The following is a 12,349-nucleotide window of genomic DNA, read 5'->3' as shown; positions in this document are numbered from 1 at the left end:
TTTTAGCTAAGTATGAGGTTTATGCATGTGCGTATAGACTAGCTGTGAACATGGAAACTAGAGGACAACGAAAGGGACGTCAACCTAGACAACCCCGAAATGAAAGAGTAGATAATGGATCTGATATTGACCAAAATGTCGAGCTAAGTGCTGGGAGAGGAAATGACCAAATGGGACAAGTTTTAACTCGCATGACGGATATCCTAGAGCTCTTAGTAGCTCAACAAGGTCAAGGTGTTGGACAAGGAAACCAACGTAGAAACCAAGAAATAGGGGAGGATCGACCTTTAGAGCGGTTTCAGAAATTTTCCCAACCCAAGTTTGCTGGAGGACCTGATCCAGAGGTGGCTGAGAATTGGTTAGAGAATATAAGAAATATATTCGATGCCTTGGATTACACAGAGGAGAGACAAGTCACCTTTGCTGTATTTCAACTTGAAGGAGCAGCCCGAGCCTGGTGGAATGTTATAAGAAACAAGTGGGAAAGAGATCAAACCCTAAGGACTTGGATAAACTTTGTACGTGAATTTAATGAGAAATTTCTTCCTCCACTTGTCCAAGAAAAGAGAGAAGATGATTTTATAAAGCTTCGTCAAGGAACTTTGAGCGTAGCTGAGTATGAAACACGCTTTACGAAATTATCTACATATGCCCCAGAATTGGTGGCTACTGAACGGAAGAGAATAAGACGGTTTATCCAAGGATTAGATTTGGAAATCCAAGATGCCCTTGCTGCAGCACAGGTTGAAACATTTAGTGATGCTCTCGAAAAAGCGCAAAGGGTAGAAAGCACAAAATCTCAACTGAGAGCTTTTCAAGCAAGGAAAAGAGATGCATCTGACAGTACACTAGGAGAAAATGGACCACCACCCAAAGTTAGAAAAGAAGTGGATGAAGTAGGACTGTTATTTCCTGCACCACTCATGATAAAGGAACCAAAAGGAACTATGTCGCGAAAGACTTCAGTAGAACAGACACGATCAAAGAAAACCTCGCAAGCCAGTCAGGTCATAATACCTCGTCCGACTTGTGGATATTGCGGAAGGACGAATCACACTGAAGAAAACTGTTGGTTAAAGGGACGAAAGTGTATGGGGTGTGGGAGTACCAACCATAAAGTTCATGACTGTCCAAGGAGGTATCCACGAGAAACTACTGCTCAACAAGGAAATGGAACTGTCTCTCGACAAGTCAATGGAAGGAGAAACCGACCAGTGGCATCTGAAAGAACGCATGACATGAACACACCACACGGTTCAGAGTTGTCTGAGATTACAGAAGGTATGAATTTCGAGGACGAAATTCTTTTAAGGAGGGGAGGTTGTGAGGACTCGCAAAATTTACTTATTTAATCTCCCATTTCTCGCTTATTTAATTATTTATTTGGCCTTTTACTCCGAATATTATTTTCTAAGCTCTTGAGACCTAATTACATGGAAATATAGTTTCATTATATTTTTAAAATGACTTGTTTCAAAAATTAATTTCCGGAAGCTCGTTTAGTGAAAATAGTGAACACGTCTTTGGAAATCTTGACTGATTGAGAGTACAATAAGTTTGGAATATTGGAGATTTGTATAATAGACCTAAATTAGGTATTTTAATGTTTAAATACTCAAGTGATAGTTATTAGTATTATCGTTATAAGAATTTCTCGGAAGTTTCGCGTTATCGCGCTCAGATTGGAGATACGCGTTTTCACACGCGTGATTTTAATTTAGGAACTTTAGACCCTTATTTTGGGACAATTAAGAGTGAATGATATTTATATGAATATAAGTGCATTAGAGGTTTAGTGCACTAGCGAAACAAACACGAGAGGAATCGAGCACGAAACGCGCGCGAGTGCGCGCGGTAGTAGGGTTGACTTTTGCACAATTATGGGCCACACAAATGAACCTTCTCTTGGAAGCTAAAATCTGATCACTCTCTCTCTCTCTTGCTTCCTCATCTGGCCAGCTAACAAAGGAGAAAAACAACTCCAATTCCATCCTAATTTCTTCACCAAATCTTCTCCATTTCACTTCAAATTTCAACCACTCTTAGCTAGTTACTTGGAGATTACATCAAGCTAAGAAAGAGGGCTGCTATCCACGGTTTTCTTGAGCATCTAAGGGGCCGAAATTTCTGCCTTCATCCTCTAATCAAGTAGGTGTTAATCCAACACTTAAATCTTGCTTTATGAAGATCATCTTACATGTACAAGGTAGTATTTGCATTTGGGTAGCTTGTTTATGGTGTAAAATGAAATGGGTGGGCTCTATGAACTCCCACCTTTGTCTTGAGGACTGATCTCATGCTTGATGATGGATTTAATGGTGGTTTAGTGCTTAAATTAGTGGATTAATGTTGTATTGTTGGTAGAAAATCATAGGAGGTGCTTGGAGCAAAAGTGACCGTTTTACCCCTGTCTTGTCCGACCATTTTGTGCACAATTTTGAGGTTCTAATGACTTGATTATATTTTTTACATGTTAGTGTGAGTGTGTACAAAATTTCATTGAAAAATAACATGATTTGGTTGGTCAAATGAGTTGATTTCCAAAGTTAGCAAAACTGGAAAATGAATCCCGTATTGCCCAGGCAGTCATTTTGTATCGGCTATAACTCTTTGCTCCGATGTCGAAATCAAGTACCGTTTGTGGCATTGGAAACTAGACATTCCCAGATTTCCATTGGTGCCAATTTCACGTTCTGGTTCCACTTGAGGGAGCCACACCATTCGATTGAAAATCACTGTCCTGTTTCGTTTCTCTCCAGGAGACAGGACAGGACTTGTATCTTCATGCTCAAAAACGAGCTGTTTGTGAATGGAATTTGAAAATGGTTTCTTCTGAGAAAACTCAGCTTTATGAGAGAGATTTCCAACGCCATCAACCACGCCCAATTCCAAGTTGAATTGAGTGAGTTGTGGCCAAAGTTTGAAACAGCTACAGTGATAGAATTTTCCACTTGGACAGATTTGTAACTAACAATGATTTGGGACTTGTTATTTCGAAATACTTGATGTAAATCACCTATCAAATGTATTTTGAATTCTTGCTAGACCTGATTATCATAAACGAGACATGTTTTAGGTATCTTCCCTTGGTCAAAAGTTTAGAAAAGGAAATTTTCATACACGAGGCAGCTTTGCCTTAAAAATTTGGAAACTTGAGTGATTTCGTTAAGTGACTTTCCGTGCATATTTTTCTATGAAATTTGACAGAGGAATAGCCCTTTTATGGTAGTATAATCATACCAAATTTGGTACCATTTTGAGTCTGTTTAGATGTTCAAACGAAGTCCCAAAGTTCATGTTTAAATCTGGAAATTCTTGATCGAGGAGGAATTTTTAGCCAACTTTGAGCTGCTATATCTTGGCACTCAAAACTTCAATTCTTGTACCGTTTGTTTTGTTTTAAACTTTGATTGTAGCTCTAATTGAGTTCTAAATTTCGGAGGTTAGTTCGTATTGTATGAATTTTGCCGGATTTTCAAAGATGGTCAAAAACCAACCCCGAAACTGTCTAAATGGTCCCAAGCAGCAACTTTGAGTCAATTTTTGAATACCTTCTGTTTGGAATCATGGAAAATTATCTTCTAGGAACTTTTAGCGCTTTTGAAGAAGTTTCCAACGGTATCAAGCTTTCCAATTTTGGACCTACATAGTGCAAGATACAATTTTTCTAAAATTGACACCCAAAGCTGAAATTTGTCAATTTCTTAGAAAATGAGATTTTGGAAACTTGCCTTCTTTTCTCGATACCGATTGAACATTTTGAACTCGATTTCATGGAAAATATTAGTCTCTCTCTTTAGACTTTAAAACTTTACTCTTGAGCCTCGATTATTAATAATTAAGGCCCAATTAATGAATTCTCCTTAGATTGTATAACCTTCTTTGATAAGTAGGGGTTCTAAGTGATAGTGTATAATAGTTAATGGTTATTTGCCCAGGCGCTCAAGGGGACCTTCAAGAGGAACTCGAAGTGGACGCCTAGACATTTGTTTGAGTATTACTCTCTTGTTGCTATAGGTGAGTGTTCCATATAGGAATACGTAATTGGAATAAGTCTATGACATGCATAACCCATGATTATTAAGTGTTAAGTGCTATATGTTAAGTATTTACCACACTCATGCATATCTGAATGAGGTATACTTGAATTACTCGACATGAAATACCTGAAATATGTATATTTGAACTATTCGATATGAAATGCTTAAAGAGCATATTTATGTGATTACTTGAAATACTAGATATGAAATGCTTGGAGAGCATATCTACATGATGTGTTTAAATGATTAATTATGCTATGACAGTAAAAGTCGGTTGGAGTGAATCTCCTCGACTCTTATGTGGAAAAAGTGAAAAACGGCCAATGGTGGCCTATTAAAATGACATATGTCTACCAATTAACCGTAATTACCACCGTTTACCGTGTTTACTTACCGTTTTCTAATCCATTCGGCTACTTGCTTACTTGATTATCTGCTTACGTGATCACCAACTTACTTGATCACTTGATTATCATGAATCGCATGTTATATGAAGCTGTCCATCATTGTTAGGCGAGTGTGTACTTTACCTCACTCGACCTACTCAAATAATGAATTTTACCTTTTGCCGAATTACTTGATTACTTGTGCATGTTGTAAGCTCTAAGCTGAATTGGGCCCTTCTCATCGTTACTAACCTACTCGAGCCAGGACTGGGCTCGGTCGGGTAGGTTGGAACCTTGGGACACCGTTTCGGTATACTCGAGTATTACCACTGGAGGGATAAGGTGATGGCCAGTCAAACCGAGGGGATCCGGAAGTCATAAGGTGCAGATGACCGACAGAGTTCCACTGGAACACCGTATCCTACAGTATATGTTTACCTTGTATCATGATAATTGTTTCATGCTAAAATGTCAACATGAAATCCTGAGCCATGCCTGCGATATGCTCCATACCTGTTGCCTGTTCAATGTACTCATATCATGAAACCTGTTTCATGTTAATGCTCCATACCTGTAATATGTTTAATTACTCGCACCGGTAATAAGTTCCAATCACTCGTGAACTATACATGCCAATGTCTCATACCATGATAAATGTCTCAAATTACCCGTACAAAAATTATCACCTCATGATAACATGCCATTGTGTAACCTTGAACCATGCATATGATATGCCCAACTTACTTGATTTATTTGAACTGTTAGAGTGTCTTGGAACCTCACTGGGCTGTGTAGCTCATTCCACGTTGTGGTTTTCTTTTACAGGGTTCGAGACCAAGGGTGCTCGTGAGTAGTACTAGATTGTTTTCTTTTGAAACTTTAAGTTATATTATAACGGATGGCTATTGTACCCCTTTTCCGTTGGGTTGTATTTAAGCTTGAAAGCTACATAATTGTAAGTGTGAGATATTTGAAGTACTTTAATTATGTATTGAAGTTACTTAAAGTATTTCGAGCTCTTGAATGATGGATTGTAGTGAGTCCTGGCGAGAGCTGGGCAGGCGTCCCGCGGATACCCTTTGGTTCGCCTTAGGGAGAAGTGGGGGCGTCACAGAAGTTCTTCCATTCACTGGTTGCGGAGAGGAGACGTCGTGCTATGATTCATCGGGTGAGGAAGTCGGACGGAGAGTGGCTCGAGGAGAAGTCACAGATTGGTGAGGCGGCCGTTAGTTTCTTCCAGGAGTTATTCACGGCAGATAGCAGTTCCCCGGCCAGGGATTTTTTGGAGCTCATTCCAAAATTAGTCACTGTCCAAGACAACACTTTGTTAACGGAGATCTCGCGGCTTGAAGAAGTGAAGGACATTGTTTTTTCCCTAGATGAGGAAAGTGCAATGGGTCCGGATGGTTTCACAGGAAAATTCTTCACTTTTGCATGGGAGGTGATAGCTATGGATATATATCGGGCGGTGGTGAGTTTCTTCTGTGGGGCAGAGCTCCCTAGGATTATCACGGCTACATCGATTGTACTGCTGCGAAAAGTGGAAAACCCTCAGGATTTCACTCAGTTTAGACCTATCAGTCTATGTAATTTTGCTAACAAAATCATTTCGAAGCTACTATTGGAGAGATTGGCTAAGATACTGCCCCGGCTCATATCTCCACAGCAAAGCGGATTTGTGAAAGGGAGACAGATTGCGAATAATTTCTTTCTTGCTCAAGAGTTGTTATCAGATATCACGAATTCTAATCGAGGTGGGAACATGGTGATTAAATTAGACATGATGAAAGCATATGATAGAGTCTCGTGGCCATTTTTTTTTACAAGTTCTTCACTGCTTTGGGTTCTCTGAGACCTGGATTGACATGATCTAGCGCCTTGTTTCTAATGTTTAGTTCTCGGTATTGGTCAATAGCGCTCCTCAAGGTTTTTTCAAGTCGTCACGGGGTCTCCGGCAAGGGGATCCCATATCGCCAACCTTATTTGTCATCGGAGCAGAGGTGTTTTCTCGAGCCCTAAATGCGTTAACCACTCAGCGACGGTTCATTCCTTTTAAAGTCCCTCCTCGGTGTCCTGTAGTAACATATCTGGCGTATGCCGATGATGTCATCATCTTCTCCAATGGAGCGAGATCCTCGCTAGGTCTGATTAAAAGGGTACTGGACGAGTATAGTGTGACATCGAGACAGTGGATAAATTCCCAAAAAAGCTGCTTCTTGACTCACCCAAAGTTTCCGCCGCAGAAGGCAGCAGTGATTGGCAAGACACTTGGGTTTCAGAGGCGAGTTTTTCCGGTACGTTACCTCGGATGTCCTCTGTATGTTGGATGGCAGAAAAAGGTTTACTTTCCAAAGATTTATAATGCGGTGGTGACTCGTATTTTCTTGTGGAAGAATAAGTTTTTATCTGTTGGAGGTCGAGTGGTACTGCTTAAGAGTGTGTTAGCTTCAATGTTAACACACTTGCTGGCAGCCGCTTCTCCGCCAAAGGGGGTTCTCGTGTCCTTGGAGAAGATATTCGCAGACTTCCTGTGGGGGACATCAGACTTTGGGACTAATTTCCATTGGATTCGATAGGAGGCCTTGTGGACATCACATTTTGGGACTTCCTATGGGGGACATCAGATGAAGGAGGTATTGGTTTGCGTGGGTTGAAGGGTGTTTACGACTCGTTCTCAGTTAAGCTTTGGTGGAAATTTAGGCAGCAACAATCACTCTGGGCAGAGTTCATATCAAGAAAATATTGCTCGGGGTTACATCCTTCTCTGGCGGAGGCTAGTCCGTGGAGCTCTCAAATGTGAAGGAGGATGAGTGCAGTGCAGCAAGTGATGGAGAACAACATCAGTTGGGTTGTGAAGCAGGGCTTGATGAGTTTTTGGCATGACAATTGGATGGGGGCAGGGGCGTTATGTCAAAAGGTGGAGATATTCCACGACCATTTGGTTGCTAATTTTGTAGATCAGGGGGTCTGGAATATTGCGATGCTTAATCAACACTTGGAGGCAGATTGGTTGCGCACATCCTGGATGTGGCCCCCCCAACCTTTCAAGGTCCAGATAGAATGGTTTGGACGTTGACGCCTTCTTGTAGCTTCTCCACGTCTTCGGCATACTCCCTGGTCCGGCATGTTGATAACAGATCTTGGAATGCTGCAGCTGTCTGGCACCACGGTCTACCAATTAAAATCTCTTTCTTGATGTTGCGGTTACTACAAGGCAAGCTCCCTACTATGGAAAAACTAAGGAGATTTGGGGTATGGGGCCCTTCTTGATGTTGGTGTTGCCAGGATCCTAGGGAGGAGGACATGGAGCACGTTTTTTGGCCTGGGGAAGGAGCAAGATTAGTTTGACGTCACTTTGAGATACATGCAGGAGAAATGGATGGGGCGCATACGATGCGGCATATGGTGTGGTTTTGGTGGTTGAGGAAAGGGCATAATAGTATTTTGGCATTTTTGAATAGGGTTCTCCCGGCAGTGGTCTGCTGGGAATTGTGGAAGGCACGGAATAGGGGGTGTTTGAAGGGCAAAAGTTGAGTATTAGAGAGATTGTGAATCGGATCGTCCAATTACTAGGAGACATCTTGCAGGTGCAATTCCTGAGGATGAGGTGGTCAGCATCCTCGTGGGTAGGATTGCTTTATGAGGTAGCCCACTGCCAGAAGCTGGTGGTCATTCAACCGGTTCGATGGATCTCGCCGCAAGGAGGGTGGAAGTTAAATTCTGATGGGTGTTCTCGGGGAAACCCAGGGTTGAGTGGAGGGGGTGGGTTGGTGCGAGACTATCATGGGAATTTTGTGTTCGGTTATTCTACATTTTTTGGGACAATGAGCAGCCTGCATGCAGAGTTACGCGGGCTCCTGGTGGGTGTTAAATACTGTATTGCCCGAGGGTTCCAAGAGATACATATCAAGGCACATTCGCTTACACTCATTCGGATCGTTCAGGGGGCTAGTGCTTGTCCATGGCAGTTGGAGAAGGAGCTGGAGGAGTTGCTTCAGTTTCGTCATTGTTTTCTAACGATTTCACATTGCTATAGGGAAGCGAATTCATCGGGCGGTCGGTCTAATGCTTTCTGATCAATAAAAACAACAATCCTTTTGTCTAAAAAAAAGTATAATTAAATAACACTAAGGTAAAATAATTATAAAATAGACTAAAATAAGAATAAAATATGGGTCCTCACATCCTCTCCCCTTTAAAAGAATTCGTCCACGAAATTCATACCTTGATTCAGAAATAGGTTTGGATATTTCTCTCGAATCTCTTCTTCTACCTCCCAAGTTGCTTCATCTAATCCGTGATTTCTCCATACAACTTTTACCAACGGGATTTGCTTATTCCTTAGTTCCTTCACCTTAAGATCCAGAAATTTCACTGGTTTCTCCTTATAAGTCAGTTCCTCGTCAATCTCAATATTTTCTGGTTGCAGTACATGGGAGGGATTTGGGTCATACTTCTTGAGCATAGACACATGAAAAATATTATGAATTCGAGAGAAACTTGGTGGCAGTTCCAACTTATAGGCCACATTTCCCACACATTGGAGAATCTTATAAGGTCCTACAAATCTTAGTTGCAACTTCTTTCCTCTTCCTGCCATCAAACTTGCTTTTAGAGGAGTGATCTTAAGAAAAATTTGATCTCCAACCGCAAACTCCAAATCCTTCCTTCGATTGTCTGCATAATTCTTTTGGCGGCTCTAGGCTGTCTGAATCTTTTGGCGTATTAACTTTACCTTTTCGTACGCCTCCTCAATCCATGGTACTGCAGTTGGGTTTAACATCTTTCTTTCACCTATTTCATCCCAATAAATCGGAGATCTATACTTCCGGCCATAAAGAGCCTCATATGGAGCCATTTGAATGGATGGATGGAAGCCATTATTGTAAGCAAATTCTACAAATGTCAAGTATTCACTCCAACTCTCTCCAAAATCCAAAAATACAGGATCTCAACATGTTCTCAAGAGTTTGAATGGTCCTCTCTAACTGTCCATCAGTCTGTGGGTGGTAGGTAGTGCTAAAACTCAATTTAGTTCCTAACATTTCTTGCATCTTCTGCCAGAATCGAGAAACAAACTGAAAGTGTCGATCGGACACAATACTTACTGGGATCCCATGTAGCCTTATAATCTCATCCAAATATAATTTAGCTAATTTCTCTAGGGAATACTTCATACTAATCGGTAGAAAATGAGCAGATTTGGTTAGTCTATCCACTATCACCCAAATGGCGTCGTGACTTCTTTGTATCTTTGGTAATCTAGATACAAAATCCATGGTGATATTTTTCCATTTTCACTCGGGTATCTCCAAAGGTTGCAATAGGCCAGATGGTTTTTGATATTCGGCTTTAACCTGCTGGCAGATGAAACAAGTTTGGACAAATCGAGCAATTTCCTTCTTCATATTTTCCCACCAATACAGGATCTTCAAGTTTTGGTACATTTTATTCACTCCAGGATGTACCGTATACTTAGAACAATGAGTTTCTTCCAAGATTTCTTTTTTTAGCCCTTCATCCTTTGGCACTACCATGCGATTTCGAAATCTCAGTACTCCATTTACTCCCAAATTAAAATCCGACTTTTCCCCCTTTCTAACTTTTTTCAACCACTTTTGAACCTCTGAGTCCTTCTCTTGTGCCTCCTTGATACGATCGAGCAAAACGGATTTCACGACAATGTTCCCAAGGATTACCTTTCTTGGTTCAAGACGAGGGTTCCAACTACTAACCTCCTCTAACAAGTACAATTCTTTAATCATCAATCCAACTACTTGCACTTTACGACTCAAAGCATCAGCTACTACATTAGCTTTTTCCAAGGTGATAATTGATCGTACAATCATAATCTTCTAAAAACTCCACCCATCTATACTGTCTCAGGTTTAACTCCTTTTGAGAGAACAAGTACTTAAGGCTCTTGTGGTCTATAAAAACCTCAAATGTCACCCCATATAGGTAATGCCTCCACTTCTTTAATGCAAATTCTGCCGCCGCTAACTCTAAATCATGAGTTGGATAATTTTTCTCGTGAGGTTTTTACTTCCTACAGCAATATGCAATCACCTTATCATTCTGCATCAATACACACCCTAAGCCTTCCTTTGAAGCATCTGTATAAACCACAAAGCTATCCTTTCCATTAGGTAAGGTCAAGACAGGTGCTCTTATTAAACCATTTTTTAACTTCTAGAAACTTTCTGTACACTTAGAACTCCATATAAACTTCCCACTTTTCTTAGTCAATTCAGTCAGGGGTCCCGCAATCTTAGAAAAATTTTTAATGAACCTCCGGTAATACCCTGTTAACCCTAAGAAACTTCGAATTTCAGTAGGATTTTCCGGTTGCTTCCACTTAGAAACTGCTTCAACTTTGGTCGGATCTACCTTAATTCCTTCCTTGGAAATTATATGACCTAAGAAAGTCACTTCCTTCAACCAAAATTCACATTTACTAAATTTAACGTACAACTGATGTTCCCTCAAGGTTTGCAAGATAATTCTCAAATATTTCTCATGATCCTCCAGGGTTTTAGAATACACCAGTATATCGTCAATGAACACCACCACAAACTGATCCAAACAAGGCTAAAAGATTCGGTGCATTAGATCCATAAAAGCTGCAGGAGCATTAGTTAACCCAAACGGCATCACTGCAAACTCAAAGTACCCATACCTCGAATTAAAGGCAGTGTTAGGTATATCTTTTTCCAAAATTCTTAGCTGATAATAGCCCTGCCTGAGGTCCAATTTTGAGAATACTACCGCCTCCTGCAATTGGTCAAACAATTCATCAATGTGGGGTAAAGGGTACTTATTCTTGATGGTAACGTCATTCAAGCCCCAGTAGTCTATATACAATCTTAAACTCCCATCCTTCTTTTTAACAAACAACACAGGAGTTCCTCACGGAGAATCACTTTCTCTTATGAAACCTCATCCTAGTAAATCTAGTAATTGCAACTTCAGTTCTTTCAATTCAGCCAGAGCCATTCTATAAGGTGTCTTAGAGATAGGTGTTACTCCTGGAGTCAAATCAATTTTAAATGCTATCTCTCTTTCCGGCGGCAAAGACTCTAGTTCTTCAAGAAAAACATCAGGATACTTCTTAACTACTGGCATATCTTCCAATCTCACCGTGTCATTAGGAATATTTATAAGGAAAGCCAAAGACCCTTGAGCTCCCTTACTCAATATCTTTCTAACTCGAATTCCTGAAATAAGGGCGGATGAGGCTAGTCTACCGCTTACATCCAATTTTAGGATTGCCTCTTCCGGAATGCACAGCTCTACCGTTTTCATCTTACAATTCAATTGAGCATGGTAGCGAACTAACCAATCCATACCTAAGATGACATCATACCCCTTAATAGCTAAACTCATCAAATCGGCTAATAGTTTTTGCATTCCAACTCATATCTTGCAGTTTCTATATACCAAGTTAGCAATTAAACTTTGATCCCCAATAGGCGTTCTAACCTCCAAATTATAAGGTAACTTAATCTACTTCACATCTACCCCACTCATAAATTTAGCTTTTACAAAAGAGTGTGTCGCACCAGGATCAATTAAAACCTTAGTTAAACGGTGAAAAATAGGGATCATACCATCAACTACCTCAGTGGAATCGGGGATCTGTTAATGGTCCAAAGCGTAAACCCTAGCCGGCAACTTAGGTCGACTCCTTCCAGCATTAGACTGCTTAGAAGCCGACTTCTCTAGCCTTTGAGTACCACCTTCCTCCTTTGGGATATTTGGGCATTTTGAGATCTGGTGCTCGATACTGCCACAATACAAACTCTTTCCCAATTTCTTCCAACACTTAATCTCCGCATGGTTGGACTTGCCACAGTAGCCACAATCAACTTAAGGAGTCACGGCCTGACCACCAGAAGGTGCTCCTCTCACTTGACCTTGCCT

General features: G+C 40.8%; 2 protein-coding genes and 1 long non-coding RNA gene across 3 annotated transcripts; 1 reads left to right on the top strand and 2 right to left on the bottom strand.

Annotated features, from left to right (window-relative positions):
• Positions 1–2,094: 2,094 nt before the first annotated feature.
• On the top strand, positions 2,095–5,303 carry LOC113702733 (uncharacterized). Its single transcript, XR_003451258.2, has 3 exons — positions 2,095–2,148; positions 3,939–4,017; positions 5,252–5,303. It is a non-coding gene; the product is annotated as an uncharacterized lncRNA (long non-coding RNA).
• A 3,318-nt stretch (positions 5,304–8,621) lies between these two features.
• LOC140012710 (uncharacterized) lies at positions 8,622–9,026 on the bottom strand. The gene has a single exon (XM_072060997.1). The coding sequence runs from the start codon at positions 9,024–9,026 to the stop codon at positions 8,622–8,624; it is 405 nt and encodes a 134-aa protein (XP_071917098.1).
• Positions 9,027–11,365: 2,339 nt separating this feature from the next.
• On the bottom strand, positions 11,366–11,812 carry LOC140012709 (uncharacterized). The gene has a single exon (XM_072060996.1). The coding sequence runs from the start codon at positions 11,810–11,812 to the stop codon at positions 11,366–11,368; it is 447 nt and encodes a 148-aa protein (XP_071917097.1).
• Positions 11,813–12,349: the final 537 nt, after the last annotated feature.

Source organism: Coffea arabica, chromosome 8e (genome assembly GCF_036785885.1).
Source record: "Coffea arabica cultivar ET-39 chromosome 8e, Coffea Arabica ET-39 HiFi, whole genome shotgun sequence".
Lineage (NCBI taxonomy): Eukaryota > Viridiplantae > Streptophyta > Magnoliopsida > Gentianales > Rubiaceae > Coffea > Coffea arabica.
The sequence above is the reverse complement of the archived record's forward strand: the minus strand, read 5'-3'. Positions and strand labels throughout refer to the sequence as shown.

Excerpts from the sequence above, each read along its gene's own strand:
- LOC140012710 (XM_072060997.1), bottom strand. The coding sequence starts at position 9,026 with ATGGCAGGAAGAGGAAAGAAGTTGCAACTAAGATTTGTAGGACCTTAT.
- LOC140012709 (XM_072060996.1), bottom strand. The coding sequence starts at position 11,812 with ATGAGTTTAGCTATTAAGGGGTATGATGTCATCTTAGGTATGGATTGG.